The 19,942-nt window shown below is 43.1% G+C and overlaps 1 protein-coding gene across 5 annotated transcripts in view; it reads left to right on the forward strand.

Annotated features, from left to right (window-relative positions):
* The window catches only part of LOC139406828 (DENN domain-containing protein 1B-like), a 196,362-nt gene extending 182,309 nt beyond the window's left edge, over nucleotides 1–14,053 (forward strand). For all 5 annotated transcript variants that reach the window (XM_071149892.1, XM_071149893.1, XM_071149894.1 and 2 more), the window contains 3 exons: nucleotides 8,237–8,310; nucleotides 8,876–9,098; nucleotides 9,269–14,053. In XM_071149892.1, the coding sequence (XP_071005993.1) occupies nucleotides 8,237–8,310; nucleotides 8,876–9,098; nucleotides 9,269–10,192 (1,221 nt within the window). In that variant the 3' untranslated portion in view covers nucleotides 10,193–14,053. The remainder of the gene's footprint in view (nucleotides 1–8,236; nucleotides 8,311–8,875; nucleotides 9,099–9,268) is intronic.
* Nucleotides 14,054–19,942: the final 5,889 nt, after the last annotated feature.

Below are 19,942 nucleotides of genomic sequence, written 5' to 3' on the forward strand. Positions count from 1 at the left end.
CCACAAAACCTACCACACAAGGCAAAATATTCCGTTACACAATAGCCTATGTGTCAAACAGTATGTTTGTTAAATAATGTTTTTGGAAATTGGCCATATTAAATTATCATTGTAATTGTGCACCCATTGATGGCAGACATTTACTTACACCAATGGCCTGTTGCTGATGACTGGGTTGAATACAGGAGCAGATTTATGGAGCAGGACAAGACACCCTCTTTTTGACTGAGTCCATGTATGTGATAGGCCTATCTGGCTTATGTGATTATGATGGTCATAATGCTTCTTGACAGTTTCAAAGTGTATTTTCATAGTCCACGTAAATTGACACAGGATAGTTATGCTTCATTACAATGTCATAAAGTAAATCTGCTACTAGTTATTTAAAATATGATTTTAAAAAACGAAATAATTCATTATAACAACAACAGGATTTTTTTATTTTTTATTATTTAACCTTTATTTAACTAGGCAAGTCAGTTAAAAACAAATTCTTATTTACAATGACGGCCTAAGCCAATTGTCCACCACCCTATGGAACTCCCCATCACGGCCGGATGTGATACAGCCTGGAATCGAACTAGTGACGCCTCTCGCACTGAGATGCAGTGCCTTAGACCGCTGCACCACTCAGGAGACCAAGAAACAAACTTTCAAATTAAAGGAAACTTCTCGGCAGCAAAAAAAACGACTTTGATGAAATGTTTTGACACTCTTATGTAGGTGTCATAACCAGCCATAAAATAACGCAATGTACCTGTTACAACAGGTGTAAATATATGGGTCAAGACAATGTTATGACTAGTTATGTCAGCTGTTATGACACATTATGACATGGTTATGATCGTGTTATGACACTGGGTGTTAAGTAAAGTGTTTTTCACAGCACAGTTGAAAAATATATGGCCAATAGAAATCAAAACTGGATGGTGTTCAGAGATAGATGGGAGGGGTTGAGTGGAGCTGAGTGAAGGGTGGGACTAAAAACAAACCAAGGATAACTATAATAAAATACACTGTGTCCGTAAAATGTATACAGTATGTATAATCTGGAAGTAGAAGCCTAAGTGTTGTTTGTTAGTTTAATTATGGGAGGGGTGGTAGGGTTAGGGGAAAATAATAAAGGAAAATTTGCTCGAATATTTGGCAACATACCCATCAACCACTTAAACTAGTACAACACTTCCACTGAGGTTTGGCACAAATACACATATATTAGTTCACCCCCCCCCCCCCCCCCCCCCCCCCAAATATGCTAATGAGCCCCACTGGTACATTGCCCCCACCTACATTTCAAATCTCTGTGATGATTTTTTTTTTTACCATTATACTAGATTATGTACCCTAAAAGGAACCAACCAGTACCATGTGAGTTTCTATGTGTACCTCTGAAGGTACCTTATGTTTGTTTACCTTTGACCTCTTTGTACCTCAGGGAACAGCACTGTATCCTAACCATACCCTAATTTTGAGAGTGAGGATATATGTTTTTGGTAGTAAAGATGTATCTGGTGGCACTGCTGAGACATTAATGCACTTCAGCCCAAAAGCTTGCAAGTTTAAATCCCCAAAGGAATTTTTGCACACCTTACATTCAGTGTCCCTTAGCACTGCTATTTTTACATTGGTGTTGTCAGATAATCTGACAATTATCGACTTGGGCAACTTTTAGCAAAGTGCAGGAATGTTTTCTTGCATTAAATCTGTGGCCAATCTCTCTCATGTCCACAGACCTGGTGGCGTAGCAGGAAATTCAGGTCATTAGCAACCAAGAGGTTGTGAGTTCAAATCCCAAGTGAGGTATAGTCTCAAGTAACCAGCGTTCAGCATCACACTGTCCTTTTACAGCAATAACACCTGAATTCAGTTGTAAAAATTCTGTAACTTGTTGTCGTGTGTGTGTGTGTGTGTGTGTGTGTGTGTGTGTGTGTGTGTGTGTGTGTGTGTATGTGTGTGGTGGTCCTGCAAGACTAGACTATTATCATGTTTCCCATGCAATGCTCTATTGCAGTTGGATTTTTAGAATTTTGGGATCACAACTACAGACACAAACCAAGGGGAAACACTGAGATTGTGAGGCCAAGACGGTCGCCACGGCCACGGGTTTCTGTCCTGTAATGAACTGTGTTATATCCTGTGTGCTTGATGAGGCTGATGAACACACAAAAAAATTGTGACGGCTCAACCACTACCAATTAGAGATTCTTTACCGAGGTCTCTGCAACACACATGCAAACACGCCACTGAGCTCTGTTCATGGCCACAGTAACGGGACCCCAGGGACTCCTGGTGCAGAGACACACTGGATGGCATGTCCCAGAGCACTTGTGTGTGTGTGTGTGTGTGTGTGTGTGTGTGTGTGTGTGTGTGTGTGTGTGTGTGTTAGGCATCGCTTCCAGTTTAAGATACATTTCTCAATCAGACTTGTACCCAGTCCTGTACCCAAATCCTCATACCCTGTACCCCTCAATGGAGCCCCATTGGGCAAGACTACCTCTCCGTTCCTGCGACCTGCATATGACCCAGCCCCATGCCCGAGCCCTGTACTCAACTCATATACCCCATTCTAACAATATACAGTACCTTTGCCTCAACCCCAAACTCTATCTGTTCCTGGTAATAAAGATAAAGATGTACCTGGTAGCACTGCTGAAACATTAATGCACTTCTGCCAAAAAGCTTGCAATTTTAAATCCCCAAAGCATTTATGCACGCTTTACATCAAGTGTCCCTGAGCACTGCTATTTAAGAATGAGCAACTGATTTAAGAATGGCGCCGGAGGGGAAAGCTGCGGTTTTACCAATTGTGCTATTTTGTGTTTTTTTTTTTTGCATTGTTTGTAACTTATTTTGTACATATCTTGTTGCTACCATCTCTTATGACTCACTTTCTTTAATGAGTTGGACGTGAGTTATATAATGTTGCTCCCAGACAAGGCCCAAATCCCCGTCATTCACATGAAGAAAAGAAGGAAATTCAGGGAGCAGAGATCAGTGTGCCTTGTGAGAATTCGTCAGCGAGTGTGTAACCCACCTTCTACTATCTGTTCTATTAGCCAACGTGCAATCACTGGAGAATAAACTGGATGAGCTCTGTTCGAGACTATCCTACCAACGGGACATTAAAAACTGTAATATCTTATGTTTTACGGAGTCGTTGCTGAACGACAACATGGATAATATACAGTTGGCTGGGTTTTCCTTGCATTGGCAGGACAGAACAGCTACGTCCGGTAAGACGAGGGGTGGTGGTGTGTCTCTCTATTTGTCAATTACAGCTGGTGCGCGCTGTCTAATATTAAGGTTGTCTCGAAGTATTCGAGGACAACAACCTCTCCCTCAACGCGAGCAAGACAAAAGAGATGATCGTGGACTACAGGATAAGAAGTGCCAAACACGCCCCCATTCACATCGACGGTGCTGTAGTGGAGCAGGTCGAGAGTTTCACCGACAAACTGTCATAGTCCAAACACACCAAGAAAGTTGTGAAGAGGGCACGACAATGCCTTTTCCCCCTCAGGAGACTGAAAAGATTTGACATGGGTCCCCAGATCCTCAAAAAGTTATACATCTGCACCATCGAGAGCATCCTGACCCTTTGCATCACCGCCTGGTATGGCAACTGCTCGGCATCCGACCATAAGGCCCTACAGAGGGTAGTGCGTACAGCCCAGTACATCACTGGGGCCAAGCTTTCTGGCATCCAGGACCTATATAGTAGGCGGTGTCAGAGGAAGGCCCAAAAAATTGGCAAACACTCCAGTCACCGAAGTCATAGACTGTTTCTCTGCTACTTTTACACTGCTGCTACTCGCTGTTTATTATTTATGCATAGTCACTTTACCCCTTCGTACATGTACAAATTACCTCGACTAACTTGTACCCCCGCACATTGACTCAGTACCGGCACCCCCTGTATATAGCCTCATTATGGTCACTTTTTTTTACATTTGTTTATTTAGTAAATATTTTCTTAACTCTCTTTTCTTAAAACTTCATTATTTGTTAAGGGCTTGTAAGTAAGAATTTCACGGTAGGGCCTACACCTGTTATATTCGGCGCATGTGACAAATATCATTTGACTTGATTTTATCTCTACTGTACCAGGCCCAATGTAGGCCAGGGCTACCTCTCTGCTCCTCTCCATCTCTGCATATTAAAGAGATATTACAAACCACTTATCTAGTGTATAATTCATACACACTTTGCCCTGCACACACACCTCACACACACACACCTTACTCACGTACTCACAGACACACACTCAGCTCTCTCTTAACTTCTCATACCTTTTATCACCATGTAGCGTTAACAGCAATCTCTGTTTCTGTCCTTGAAATGAAATGAATGAATGATCTGGTTAATCTTTGGAGTTTATTCTAATATTAGATATTTTATATTAGATCAGTGTAATTATGAAATTAACATTTTTCGGTTTAGTTTTTTTGGCCAGTTCATTCAAGTGTCACTAAAAGAGCATGTCCGTTAAAAGTATGTGGGAGGTATTCCTTGATTTGCACACCCGGAATGTTCTCTTAGTGTGAAATACTAACAAACACAAACCTATTGTCTTGCTTCTCTATGTTTGGGAGTGATTGCTCACCTCGTGTGTGTTTTGTGTGTGTGTTTTAGCGGATGCAACAGTACGTTAGCTGTGTGAGAGCGAGACGGTGGTATGCATAGTGACAGCAGGCTTGTGGCAGGGCTCAGCAGTGTGACGCTGACACTACTCTACCATAGACTGAATAAATGCTAGCATGGGGGGGTGGGGAGAGGGAGAGCGAGAGAGTGTTTCGGGGGGGGGCTAGTGTGGATGGTTTGTTTTTGTGCTTCTGTTCTAATGGGGAAAAACTGCACACATCTGCATGGTGATGATGTGGAGATTGGAGCCTGTCAGGTTGTGTGTGGGTGGGTGTGTGTAGGCTGTGTGTGTTTAGGTGGTTATTTGTAGTCTGGCCTGAGATTCTTGTCTGAAGCTAAGCTGCCACCTCATGGTAGCTTTAAATTACTGCATACGTCAACAGACACGCTGGTTGATTTTATAGGATTGCTTATTTATTTATTTATTTTTGCAAAATGGTCAGAATACTTTTAATTTAGCCCGTTTGTTAAAAGCGTGTGCTTTCAGAGGCAGCCAGTTGGACAGACAGGCAGGCAGTGTATCCTGCCTCAAACACTGTCTGTAGTTTTATGTCTAACAGAAAGACAGACTTGGCCATGGTTCTGGCTCCCTCTTTCACTCCCCCCCCCCCTATAGATCCCACTCCCCCCTCTCTACCGCCCTCTCTCTCTATCCCTCCTCTTTCTCTCTCTCTCATTTCATTTTCCCCCCTCCCTCTTTCTCTCCGTGTGGTTTGTTTGGCATATCTCGCATACCCTGCCAAGCTGTGAGATCAGTGGCCACTCAGAAACACCATATGAAATGTATAATGTAAAGCTGGTACTTAAAGTCTCTAGCGCTCTGTCGTTGGCATGCTCGCTTAACATAACCGGTCATGCAGACGAGAGACTGAAAGAGAGGAAAAAAAGGTTTTTCTTCAAATATTTCTACTGAAATGGACAGTGATGACTATTTTCCCCTCGTAAGAAGGGGGGGTGAAATATAGAGTTATTGTATGGCATATGAAGGATTAATAGAGCCACTGCCATGAGCGCTCCTTTAAATAGATTTCATATCTTGGCTCATTCCGTTTGGAAAGCGAAAGCTTGACACTATACAATAGGTTAGAGGATGACTTGGCCATATTGAAACTCTCCTTACTTACAGCACGACTGGCTGAAATATACAGGTTTTTATTTCACCAGAATTGCCTCAATAAATTATTCTTCTTTAAAAAAAAAAATGTTTACTGCAAATAATGATTTGTTGCCACAAAATGTGCAACTGCAGCGGTATTGACAGTGACTAAACATGCGGCCACTGTAACAAAATGACTCGCCATTGTGTATATCACATTAGTGATCCAAAAAAAAAGTATTCTAAAAAATGTTCACAGACAGTAAGACCTTCTATTGTTATGCCAGCAGAGGTTACTGTGCAGAGTACCTATTGAACCACATTAACCGTGTGCTTAGTGATTTTAGTGTGCTTTTAAACAAATTAGAGCCTTTTTTCCCACCTTCTGTCCTCCAAACTGATGGTTTTAGCCAGATTCCGTGAAAATGGCCTTTTTCCATTTTCATTATTAGACTTCATTTGCTGCCTCTTTTCCTGGTGTGGCACTCTCCCTCGCTCTCTCCTTCTTTCTCCCCTTCTCTTTCACTGCAGCAGACTCACTGCGAGAGAAAAACAACAGTCATCTGTCATGTGAGAGAGGTGAAGACAGAGAGAATGAGAGGCAGAGATGGAGGCTGAGGGAATGAGAGGGGGGGGGGGGAAACGAGAAAGAGAGGGAGAGACAGGAGAGAATCACTTTTCCATTTTCACCTCTCAGTTTTATATTAGTCTGTCATGAGAAGTGAAGGCGGAAGTTGTTTCACCCAGACTTCCTCTAGCATGGTTGTCTCGTCTTTACGGTTTCATCAAATAACATGCTACTGCCACTGTAATAATTACAACTCCATGACTTCCATGTTCATTCAGTATGTGTGTTTCATAAATGGAAAGTGTGTATGCATGTCTTTTTGTTTTCTGTATGTTTTGCCCTTCCAACAGTGTGTAGGTGTAGGTTGTCTAGCATGGATATAATTATGACCATAGGAAAGGGCAGGCTGAGCCGGGTGTGGTTATGATGTGGGCTGAGCTCTATGGCCTGGGTATGGTTTGTTGTGTTTGAGGGTTCACCTTGTTTTAATAAACACCTAGACACACAGAGAGGCCCCGTTTCCCTAAACATGCCTAAGTGCACAAATGAACAGGCTAAATAGCAGCAAGGACCATGACCTGTGTGTGTGCGTGTGTGTGTGCGTGCCCCAGCACCCACCCTCTTGCAGGTGCATCTCCAGTCTCCCTAACTGTCAAGCCAGCCTCTGCGTGAATGATTTGATATGTGTGTGTGTGTGTATGAACGCCCGTGCGCTTGTGTGTACATGGTATCACAGTGCTGATTTATGGCCCTGACACAGGAATCCATGAAAGTTTTTTTTTTAGGAGATGGGAGGCCTGAGCCGCTCTATAATGGTCTTTATTATTATAGCTCCTAGCTACCAGAGACAGAGAGCAGCCTGAGCCGGGCAATCAGCGCCGCACTACATGTGTTCCTGTTTAGCCCAATGGCAAAGAGGACTAAGTGGCTGCTCTACACATTTCTCCTCCCTTAGCTTTTATGGCGAAGGCGGCGGTTAACCCTTTCTGTATGTATGTATGTATGTGTGTGTGTGTGTGTGTGTGTGTGTGTGTGTGTGTGTACCCTAAATGAGCAGCGGCCAGCGACACGTTACATTCCGCCCGTCTTGCTGGCACTGTGTCAGCTAATCAAGACCGGGTTGGTGCAAGGCCCTAATGTTTCCCCCCTCTCCTCTGTCTCCAGGGGTTATGGGTCCCCCTTTTCCTCTTTCTCTCCCTCAATCATTTACTTCCGACCTGTCCTCTCTCTCTTTCTCTCTCTCTCTCTCTGTCTCTGTCTCTGTCTCTGTCTCTGTCTCTCTCTCTCTCTCTCTCTGTCTCTCTCTCTCTCTCTCTCTCTCTGTCTCTCTCTCTCTGTGTTTTTGTGACGAGTCATGGTTGCCCTCTAGGGGATGTGAAAGTGACAGGCTTTTATAATGTGGCAAACCTGGTTTTAGAGGCTGCGTTGGTACAGGAAAGAAAAAGGGGTGAGAAGGTAAAGAGAGAGACTGAGATGGTTAGAGAGGACAAGGGAGGGAGAGAGAACATTATACAGTGTGCACGAGATATACAAAGATGTGAATTAGATGTGCAGAGAGAGAGTTAAAGAGAGGTAGAGTGAGTAAAAGACTACACGTCTGTGGTGGATAAAAGTATTTTTAATAGCAGGCCTTGGGCTGAGCTGAGCTCTTATAGGGGAGGAGAGAGGGAGGAGGGGGAGGCGTGTGCCTTAAAGGTTCTTTCTCCTTTAAGTCCCCAGACCGTTAAACGTGCTACACAGGTGGCTTATACACACTGGACTTGAGCTACCTGGCACTGGACTGGGGTGGGAATGACACCCCGTTGCCAACACAAACACAGCACACCGCCATCATAAAGAGTTATTTTTGTTGTTGTTGTTGTCATGGTCAGATGTGATGGTAATTTGCCTTGAGTAACCTGTCGATCTCATTGTCTCTGTTTGTGTGTCAGCATTATTATGCAAAGTCTTCCATGGGATGTCCTGACTTTGCCATCGATGACGATGAACTGGACACTGCCAGCAAGTAAGAGTCTGTTATATGAATATGATAATACCAATAATCTCCCAGTATTGTTTGAATATGTATGACGTGTGACATTTATTTATCTATCCTTTCAGGTGAGTCTCATTGAGACAGCTATCAATTTTACTAGTGAGCCCTAGCCAAGAGCAAACATCGCAATACAATAAAATTATTCAAGTTGGTTCCATGGTAGTCTCCTCTTTCATGAAAGTTGTTTGTTCTGTCACTTGGAAAAAATCATCTCCCTGTCCTGTCCTTCACTCGTTACTATGGTATAGACAGGTTCCCCCTCATCCTCTTCATACTCACATCAATGCTGCCCTCCAGTGGTTTAGTCCTACAGTAAGGACCCCACGGTAGATTTATTGCATTGTGATTATAGCCTCTTGGACAGATCATTATTCATGAAATGATCATTGATTTGCTGAGTTTATTTGCTGGCTTATTAAAACATTTATTTACTGAATTATTTATGTTATTTTATTTTCTGTATTTCATGTATTTGTTGATTTGCTAAATTTATTTTTGCTAATTTATTTTGCTAATTTAATTTGCTCGCCTTGAGGATCTCGTCTGAGGACAGTGGGGAGATGCCGTCCTACACTGAGGACAGTGACGACTCCTATTCGTTGGAGCTAGACACAGACTCCTCCCACACAGGCCAGATGAACCTATTAGAGGAGATCCTTGACTCTCTGAGCACCACCAGCACAGAGCATGGAAAACTCAGCGCTGCCAAGAGCCTGGACTTCTTCAGATCTATGGACGACATCGACTATAAGTCTCCGGTAAGAGAAACATCTGTAACATCTAAACCACACTCATATAACCCCAGATACATACAGTAAATAGAGTCTGATCGTCATGGACAATATCTTTGCATATGGACAATATTGACTGAGGCACCGGTTTAAAGAAAACACCAAAATGTGTAAACCACTCTGTGTCTGTATTCTAGAACAAGTCCAACCCCCACAGTGAGAGTAATCTGCCCCAGATGTGTACCAGTGGCAGCAGGGTGGGGGGAGTAGGTGGGGGAGGGGAACAGGGAGGAAGCTGGCAGGATGACAGTGCCCTCCACGGGAAGCACCTGCCCCCCTCCCCTCGTAGACAGCCTAGCAAGAGCAGCCTCAAGAAGCCAAAGCAAAACTCCCTGACAGCCTCTCCACCAGCCACAGCTGCAGTCCCAGCCAAGGACAACAAGGTCCCCAATCTCCTGCCCAAGATCCAGGCCCTTCAGACCAAGACCCAGCCCCTTCATGCCAAGCCCCCAATCTGTCTCTCTATGCCCCGTCCAGAGGAGCCTTCGCTCCCAACACCTCCATCACCACACCTGGGAGACCAAAACCCCTCTTCCAGCTGCTCTCCTGCACCAACCCGTGCATCCACACACAATCCTCCACCGGCAACACACACCTCTCCACACACCTCAACGCTGACCCGTGTTAGAGCCTCCACAGACCCCCAGCCTGAGTCTGAGACCAAACCTCAGACCACATCCAGCATCCTGCGGGGGAATGTGCTGTCCAAGGAGACGGTGAGGCAGGACCAGGTCCTCCGGAGGCAGGGCAGTCAGGACAAAGAGAGGCAGGGTGTGAAGGCCGGGCAGCCCTCTGTGCTGATCCCCTGGGAGAGAGGGAGGCCAGAGGAGGGGGGGCAGGGAGAGGACCAGGGCCTAGGGCTGGGGTTGGGGAAGGAACAGGGCAGTGTCTCTGGGGCAGAGGTCCAGGAGAAAGGCCTTCTAGAGGAAATAGAGTCTATGTGTCATCTCAGCTCAGCCTTCCAGACCAGCCTACAGCTGTCCCAGGTCCAGTGCCACACCAACAACACACATAATAATACCCACGCCAACAGCCACAGCAAAGCCACCGACAAGTCCTGAGACGGACAGGGACAGGGAAAGGGGTACTTGAGGTAGAAGTTGCCCTTAAGAATCAGACTGCCCTCCCCAAATCCTAACCTTAACCACTGAGTGGAAAATGTTTATGAAAAGATCAGTGTGTTTAAACAGAGAACAAATTCATTTTTCCTTTGATCTGAAAGTATTGTAAAAACACAAAGTAAACCCCCATGACCTTGGTAACTCTTCCACTGTACAGTCTCCTAACACAATGCCTTAAATCAGGGATGGGCAACCGCGGGTCGCCTTTTGTAGGTCTGAGGACCAATTTCACCAAAAATATACAACTTTTTTTTAGGAACTCAGTCGGGGTTTCAACTTGCTGTTAAGAGTTAGAATAATAGAGTACACAAGGTGCAATTTCGAAATTTAATTGTGCATCAGTAGTCACTCAATTAGCCCATGTCGGCTACATTTTTAAAAAATTGGTCAGTTAGTCTAGTGGCCAGCTACCTAAACTTGTAGTAAGCATGGTCGAATTATATATTAAAAACTGTTAACATTTGCCTCCACCCTCTATGGCAAAATGTGTGTAATTACAGGAAATTAGCTGTAAAATGTCTAATTATTCTCTCTGCCCCATGGCAGAATGAATAGAATTGCATGAAATTAGTTACAAAATTGCTAAATCTTCTCTCTACCCCTGGCAAAATGTGTAGAATTTCAGCAAACTTGCTTTAAAACGGCAACATTTTCTCCACGCCCTATGGCAAAATCTGCAGATTTGCTGTTAATTAATTTTAAAACTTAAAATTGGTGGGGTGTCCAGCCCCTCATGATGAGTTTTTTTTTGTGGCCCCCACCCCTATCAAAGTTGCCCATCCCTGCCTAAAACTGAGGTGTGCTTTGCATTTGGTACTGCTCAGTCTTAAAATGCACTCAGAGAGAAGCTCTATTTAGTTTGATTTCAGAGGCTTATCTATTTAGAGATGTATTTTTCTCAAGTGTTTGTTTCTCAGGATACTCCTGTCTGTTAGGAAAGAAAGGCGAAAAGGACTTGTGTAAATGCAGCGGATATGAATGAATAGACATGCCCATCCATGGCACCTATCGCACCTATCGTCCCTTTGTCGGTCTCTCTCTCTCTCCATCTCTTTCCCTCTCTCGCTTTCTGTCTTCCATCTCGCCACTCCTTCCCACTCGTGCTCGCTCTCCTCCATTCACCCTTCCATCTCCCACAATCTCTGTCTATCCTCCTACCCTCACACACTCTCCTCCTTTCTCTGAGGATTTACCCCAGTGTTTTACCCAAAAGGCTCAGACTCTTCTGTTTCCATCTACGCGGGCTGGCACCCGCGTCTCAATGGGCTATGGGTAGTTTTCAGCCTTCGTTTACATATAACAATGGCTAACTGGGAACTTGGAACGCCTTGTCACAAAGCAACAGTCTTTAGTGTCACACTCCCGATGGAAATAATATCACTAGAGCTTACACTGACAGCCCACTGGTATGTCATTGGTAAAACACCCATGAGTGCTTTAGGAGGAGTGTGACTTCACCACTTGAAATCTCTGCTATGTGCACACACCGAACGAAATGCGCTGTCCCATACTCTGATGCTACCGCACGGTGTTTGACTGGAAGGCTTGAGATGATTGTAGAATAGTAATAAAGCAATAGGGCTCTCCTCTGAGAATGTGGACGGACGGCCAAAGAGATTTTCACAAGAATCTCCCATGGAGAGAATGCAAGCCCTTCTGGGTAATGTCCAGAGATGGTGGCCACTCACTATCGTACCACTATGGTACATACAGACGAAGGAAAGTATTTTCCAGTGCTTGTTTGTGGTTATGTTGATGATGAGTGTAGCCTGTTTACGCTAGTGATTTGTGTGGCATGCCGTTGAGTGTGACGGTTTAGCAGTAACTCTTGCCCCCCTGTCCTGAGCGTCGGGCTGTGGTGACGATGAGATCGTAAAGCGAGTTCTCCGTGGGTCTGGGAAGACCTCACTTCAGCTATTCATTTGGATTTGAAAGGGCCCCGTGTACAATTTATGTTCGCCTATTCTATGTTTCAATGTTGCTATTTATTTGGGCAGCTTTGAAGTTGGAGCACTGTCTATGTACTATGCAAACAAAACTTATTTAAAGTTTCCAAATTCAGAATAGAATTTGAGGTTACCACTATAAAGATCAGGTAATTGATCATCATATTTGTGAATCCATAGATCCTCTGGTCTTTTCTGAGTACCACTTAGTATGCTCAACACAAGTCATTAGGGAGAAATCGAGTGGCTTTAAATAGTCGTCCCCTCAACATTTCAATTGATATTGTCTGTATATGCAAAAGAGACCAAGGACCACTGGTCCAGTCAGTAGGGAGGCACTGAGAATAAGCCACTTCCTTAAAGATGGAATCCGAATTGGGGGGGAAACAGCGCCACTGATTTCTGAACTGAGGAGCGTTGCGCACGTGCAATGATGTCCGAGGAGAAAAAAACTGTGTTTGCTGTTTACAGTAACTTATTTGTTGTTGAAATATCGCAAACGGACATGGTTGTTTTCACCATTAAGGATTCCAGCTTTAAATGCATGTTGGTCAGTTCTTTCACCTATGAGATCCATTAGAAAATGCTTAATTTCTGTTTAATTCTTTCTATTTCTGTTTTAAAATGTTGTAATGAGGCTTTACTGTATGTGTTCTTTTTTCCCATCTGTGCTGATATTTCAATGGTCTTTCATACTGAACTCACTATGGAGAAGGATCTTGTTATGCTTTGTTGTAGGTAGTTATGTTTTAAGATTTATTATAGATGAAAGATTGTATTTTTTGTGTTTTAAGTATATTTTACAAGGAGAATATATAACTGGTATAATAATATATTGTAAATGATTCGTAGAACAAACAAGATTTGAATGTTGTTATATAATTTTTTGGGGGAGGGGGAAATATTTTGTATAATTATAAAATGTGTTAACTCAAACCATTTGCCATCCAGCCACTCACGTATCATGTTACAGCATTTCTGATTCCTGAGATAGATGACCGAAACGGCATACCTATGAATTGAACTTTTTTTCAGTTTGTGTTGTGCATGTACAGTATAATATCCTATTATTCCATTCCCCTGGTTCAAAATATCTGTGTGTATTGGCCATGTTTTCTGCTGATCTTATTTGGTTGTTAAATGTGTTTTAAAGTTAATCAGCTCAAGATTTAACAACAAACAAAAAAGGTAGTGTTGTCCAGTATCCACACTTTGTTTAGCCAACTTGAAATACTTTATTAGTAGTTATTTCATCTACTACACGACTACTGTACTAACTGCGATGGATTGGGATGTTTTACTTGAGCAAATGTCTTACTAACACTTGCAATAGTCAACTAGGAATCCTTTGAGGCTGAGTATCTGTGTACTGAAAAGCTGGTTCTTTTTATGACTGAATGTCTGTTTTACCGTCTCAAAGCTTACTGACTGACGCAGAAGAAAATAGGACGAAAGCGAACCTCTTCTATTCTCTTTTCTAAATGCTGCGATTGCATTTCCCCTTTTTCCTAATACTCATGTGATATGAAAGATCAAAACCCCACTGGTTGTCAGGAACTAACAGAGGCATATCACCTGTCTCTTTAACCTTTCTTTCACTGCAGTGACAACACTGAGACTGTTGACACATTCATTCACCTTTCCCACTGGTCCCTCGACATGGTACTGTAGTTATTTGAATATGCCGTATGCAACCTACTGAAGTCTAGTGCGTGCACACTTAATTGCATGTTCTCAATGCCGAGAAAAACTGTTGTCTTAAATAACGTATAGGTCAATCTAATGTGCTATCGATGGAATGGTACAACTGTATGCACTGTGAACTTAAAAATAAATTATATTCATGTTAATGCAACATTGTCCTTTTTTTTCTTAAATTCTATCTCTAAAATAAATAAAAAATTCAAACACATACAAAAGGGCAGTGCAATTATACTCTCCTTTTAATGAATAAAGTATATTCTTCACCTCAAAATCAGACATTTAGAAGCTGTAGACATTCATATAAACGACATATGTATGCCTCTATTGTATGCTGGGAGTAGGAGGGATTATCAGATCTGGAGGTGTCAATCTGCTGACTTCTCTCTAATGCCCTCCTCTACTCCTTGAGGTTCCTCAACATGGTGCGCATCGCCATTGGCATCAACCACTATATCGCAGTCACTACGGAGTCTTCAGTGGCTGCGGTGGCCACAGGGCAGTGCTCCTTGGGCTCCAGCTGCAGGACACAATGGAGCTCCTAAAGCTTTGACTTCAAGGTGTGGTGGTCCGATAACAATTTCTGGTGTTTGTCTATGAGCGAGCGGAGATAAGACCAGAGCTTTCTGTGCTCCCTCTCCAGTGTGTTTTGGCACTATACTCTGGTGCTGCACTTTGAGTGTCTCCATAAAGGCCTTGGTGTGGTAGCTCAGGGTGAGACACGTTGATGTCTGTGTGGAGGAGGCATTCACGTGCAAAAGCTTCCTGACCATCACTTTGGTCTCCTTGGCCATCCGGTTAGAGTGGCTTTATTGAGCTGCCAGGAGGGCACTCGGGTCACTATTGGACTCTGTCCTTCTCCATGTACAGAACAAATGTAAAATTAAAATAAAAGACTTGTCACCTACCTCAGCCTGTTCCACCTACCTGGCTGTGGGAAGACGAGGCAACAGATGCAGCCTGACTCTGAATCTTCTCTGAGATCAAGGAGTAAGACCGAAGTCTTCTCTATAGGAATCCTGGGTCAGCAACATTACATGAAACAGAGGTATCTAGATTTAGTATGGTCCACTATATGAGCAGCAACTTTACCCACTACTGTACATCAAGATTAGATACCGATTTCAACCTCACCAGTTTGAGAAACAAATCACTCAGACTCAGAAAAGAGTCAATGGTGGCAATTATTATCTCCTACCTCAGCCTCTTCCTCCTTGTTCCTGCTATGAGCAGAGGAAGCGGTCTTGCCAGTGGATCTCCTCAGAAACGGAGGAGTCAACCTGGATCTCCTCGGACACGGAGGAGTCGGACTGGATCTCCTCGGCAATGGAGGAGTCGGACTGGATCTCCTCGGCAATAGGGGCATCGGACTTGCCCTCGATGTTCCCGGCAATCGAGGAGTCGCACTGGTCCTTTATCTCCTCAGCAATGGACTCAAACACCTCTCCCTCACAAAAGTCCTGGGGGCAACAGCATCACATGAAACAGAGGTATGTAATGTTAGCATGGGGGCTCTAGGCCATCTTTACCCACTACTGTAAATTCAGTAGATAAAACCTCCCCAGTTTAGTGTGGGATGACTGAATAGTCTTGTGGGTGTTGTCACTTCCCTTAGCCTGGTTCTCTTCTGCTCTCTGAATATAACCAGCATGGGGACAGGATAGGAGCAGGATAGGAAGACAGAGTAGCCTGTTTTTTTTGTTTGTTGTTTTTTTACATTTGTAAGGACATTTACACACACTTATCCTATTCTATTTGTGACCTCAGTTGAGAAAGCACTGAGTTGCATATTTGAAAAGTCTGAAATGTCCTAAACACTTTACCTTCACCAAGGGATAGATTATCCACCAGTGAGTAACAGGCCTTTGGATAATCTGGACAGGTTGAACTCCGTTGATAGCAACTCTAATATCAAGGATCATAATCTGACAAGTGAAGGCAATTCAGTTGCATATTAGAAAAGTAAAAAAACTCAAACACTTTACCATCCTCAAGTGAGAGATCATCTAGCAGTGTGTAACAGGCTGGAGTTATTGTGGCCTGTGCATAATCTGAAACTGAATGACCTCAAAACATATATTTTTTAGACAATATCTAATATTTCTACATTGTTTTTGAATGATACAAAATAATACCTGCCGTTAAAAACACAATCTGGAACCAAGTTTAAGTTAAAGCTAACACTATCAGCGGGCAAATCGGGCTTGTTGCACAGGGTGTCATAGCCGCTAGAATGTCCCTTTGTCATCAAAATGTGACATTATAGGCGGTACAGTTTATCCTCCCTCCCTCCTCCGCTTTCCCCGCCAGTTATAAGGATATAGGCTGCAGGCCTGCTGCATTGGGCTACATTACAGTTAGGCCTTTATTTGCTGATATGGCATTTTCCTAATGTAACCAGCCTGGTAAGGATTTTGATTTGATTTATTAGGATCCCCATTGGCCGACGCCAATGGCGACAGCTAGTCTTACTGGCGTCCGACATATAACGAAAAAGACATTACAGACAAAAGACTTTACGATTCACACACACACTACTTGCTAATGTTTTTAAATGTATGTGCACATATCAGTTACTCACACTGTACATGTCAGTACATACAACAAGAAGGTCACATGGGGGAGAGGCGTTGTGCCGTGAGGTGTTGCTTTATTTGGACTATTGTTGGAGATCTATGCTGCAATAAGGCATGAGGAGGTGCGGTATATGGCCAATATACCACGGCTAAGGGCTGTTCTTGTCACGCCCTGATCTGTTTCACCTGTCTTTGTGATTGTCTCCACCCACCTCCTCTACGGCCTATTTATTGGCTTACCTTCCTAATCTTACTACATTTGCACACACTGTACATAGACTTTTTTAAAATTGTGTTATTGACTGTACGTTTGTTTATCCCATGTGTAACTCTGTGTTGTTGTTTTTGTTGGACTGCTTTGCTTTTATCTTGGCCAGGTCGCAGTTGTAAATGAGAACTTGTTCTCAACTGGCCTACCTGGTGAAATAAATCAAATAAAAAAAAGAAACCTCCAGGTGTCACCCGTTTTCCCTATTAGTCCCTGGGTATTTATTCCTGTGTTCCCTGTTTGTCTGTTGCCAGTTCGTCTTGTCTTGTCAAGTCAACCAGTGTGTTTTTCCGTGCTCCTGCCTTTTCTTATCTATCTCTTGCTCGTCCTCCCGGTTTTGACCCTTGCCTGCCTTGACTCTGAACCCGCCTGCCTGACCATACTGCCTGCCCTGACCTCGAGCCTGCCTGCCACTCTGTATCTCCTGGACTCTGACCTTGTTTATGATATTTTGCCTGTCCACGACCATTCTCTTGCCTGCACCTTGAATTATAATAAATATCAGAGACTCAAACCATCTGCCTCCCGTGTCTACATTTAGGTCTCGCCCTGTGCCCTAATAGTTCTTATGCACGACACATCGCGGAGTGCCTGGATAGCCGTGGAATATTGGCCACATACCACAAACCCCCGAGGTGCCTTATTGCTATTATAAATTGGTTACCAACGTAATTAGAGCAGTAAAAATAAAAGTTTTGTCATACCCGTGGTATACGGTCTGATATACCACACATGTCAGCCAATCAGCATTCAGGGATCAAACCACCCAGTTTATCATTAATGATAAGTAGGCCGAAAGGATTTTCAGTAAGGGAGAGGTCGAAATGTACACAATAGTTACCCGGAGGATTAAATTAAATTTCAGTCAGGAGAGGGTTTATTATTTTTGTCATATTGCTCAAGGTTTGATAATTAGCTGCTTGTTATAGTATCTCATGTGTGCCTGATGATGCCCCTCATCCCTGATGTTCTTGTTGTGCTCACAATATCAAGTGTGCCTAGTGTGGTCTCAATACCTTAACCATTGAGAGTTAATGCCTGAACCATAGCCTATGGATCATATACTGTTCCGAGCCACTGCCTGTTCACCCCACTATCATCCAGAAGGCGAGGTCAGTACAGGTGCATCAAAGCTGGGACAGAGAGACTGAAAAACAGCTTCTATCTCAGGGCCATCACACTGTTAAACAGCAATCACTAGCACATAAGAGGCTGCTGTCTATAGGCATAGACTAGGAATCACTGGCCACTTTAAGGAATGGAACACTAGTCACTTTAATAATGTTTACATATCTGGCATTACTCATTTTATATGTATATACTGGGTGCATGCGGGAGCATGCAAATAGCAGCCAGAACCTTGCGTGCTTAGAGGCGCATCACCAGCATTCCATTTTTCTCTCACCTCCTTGTCGTCACAGCTTTCCAGAGGAATAAGACTGTGTCTCAATAGTTCAAAATGTCTTCCTCCTCTCCTTTCCTTCATCTGCACTGATGTGAAAGAATTAGACAGATTAATATTCATTTTACGCTCATCTATCCTGAGATTTCAAAAGAGTGCACATGAATGGAGATTAGGAGTTGTGGAAGGAAGCTACATGGACTATTGAGATGTACCCTCAGTGGTGTAAAGTACTTAAGTAAAAATACTTTTATGTACTACTTAAGTCGTTTTTTGGGGTATCTGTACTTTATATTACTATTAACATTTTTGAATATTTTTTTATTTACTCCACTACATTCCTAAAGAAAATAATGTACTTTTTACTTCTTACATTTTCCCTGACAACCAAAAGTACTTGTTACATTTTGAAGGCTTAGCAGGACAGGAAAATTGTCTAATTCACGCACTTATCAAGAGAACATCCCTGGTCATCCCTACCTGCTTCTGATCTGGTGACACTCACTAAGCACAAACAGTTTGTTTGTGAATTTTGTCTGTGTGTGGAACTGTGCCCCTGGCTATCCGTAAATATTTTTTTTATAATATATACTTTTATTTTTGATACTTAAGTACATTTAAAACCAAGTACTTTTAGACTTTTCCTCAAGTAGTATTTTACTGGGTGACTTTCACTTTTACTTGAGTAATTGTCTTGGGGACTTGGATACTTTTTCCATCATGGTGTACCCCCATTATGGACAAATGAAGACAGAACAAGATAGAGCAGATGTTAAGAGATAAGGGAAGTGTGGGAATTTAGAGTTTTAGGTGCCACATTTTCTCAAGCTTTTTTTCCTCTGGAACTTCTCTCTGCTTGCTAGCTACTCCCTCAGCTCATAGATGGAGTATGCAGTGCATTCGGAAAGTATTCAGACCCCCCCCCCCCCTCCTTTTTCCACATTTTGTTACATTAAAGCCTTATTCTAAAATGGATAAAATAAAGAAAATCCCCCTCGTCAAGCCACACACAACACCCCATAATGGCAAATCAAAAACTGTTTTTTAGAAATGTTTGCAAATGTATAAAACATTTTTTTAAACATAAATATTACATTTACATAAGTATTCAGACCCTTTGCTATGAGACTCAACATTTAGCTCCGGTGCATCCCGTTTCCATTGATCATCCTTGAGAAGCTTCTACAACTTGATTGGAGTCCACATGTGGTCAATTCAATTGATTGGACATGATTTTGAAAGGCACACACCTGTTTATAGAAGGCCCCACAGTTGACAGTGTATGTCAGAGCAAAAACTAAGCCATGAGGTCGAAGGAATTGTCCATAGAGTTCCGAGACAGGATTGTGTCTAGGCACAGATCTAGGAAAGGGTAACAAAAAAATGTCTGCAGCATTGAAGGTCCCCAAGAACACAGTGGCCTCCATTATTCTTAAATGGAAGAAGTTTGGAATCACCAAGACTCTTCCTAGAGCTGGCCACCCAGCCAAATTGAGCAATTGAGGGAGAAGGCCCTTGGTCAGGGAGGTGCCCAACAACCCAATGGTAACTCTGACAGAGCTACAGAGTTCCTCTGTGGAGATGGGAAAATCTTCCAGAAGGGCAATCATCTCTGCAGCACTCCAACAATCAGGCCTTTACGGTAGAATTACCAGACAGAACCCACTCCTCAGTAAAAAGCACATGACAGCCAGCTTGGAGTTTGAAAAAAAAGGCACCTAGGGGACTCGCAGACCATGAGAAACAAGATTCTCTGGTTGGATGAAACCAAGATTGAACTCTTTGGCCTGAATGCCA

The sequence above is a fragment of the Oncorhynchus clarkii genome, chromosome 4, assembly GCF_045791955.1.
Source record: "Oncorhynchus clarkii lewisi isolate Uvic-CL-2024 chromosome 4, UVic_Ocla_1.0, whole genome shotgun sequence".
Classification (NCBI taxonomy): domain Eukaryota; kingdom Metazoa; phylum Chordata; class Actinopteri; order Salmoniformes; family Salmonidae; genus Oncorhynchus; species Oncorhynchus clarkii.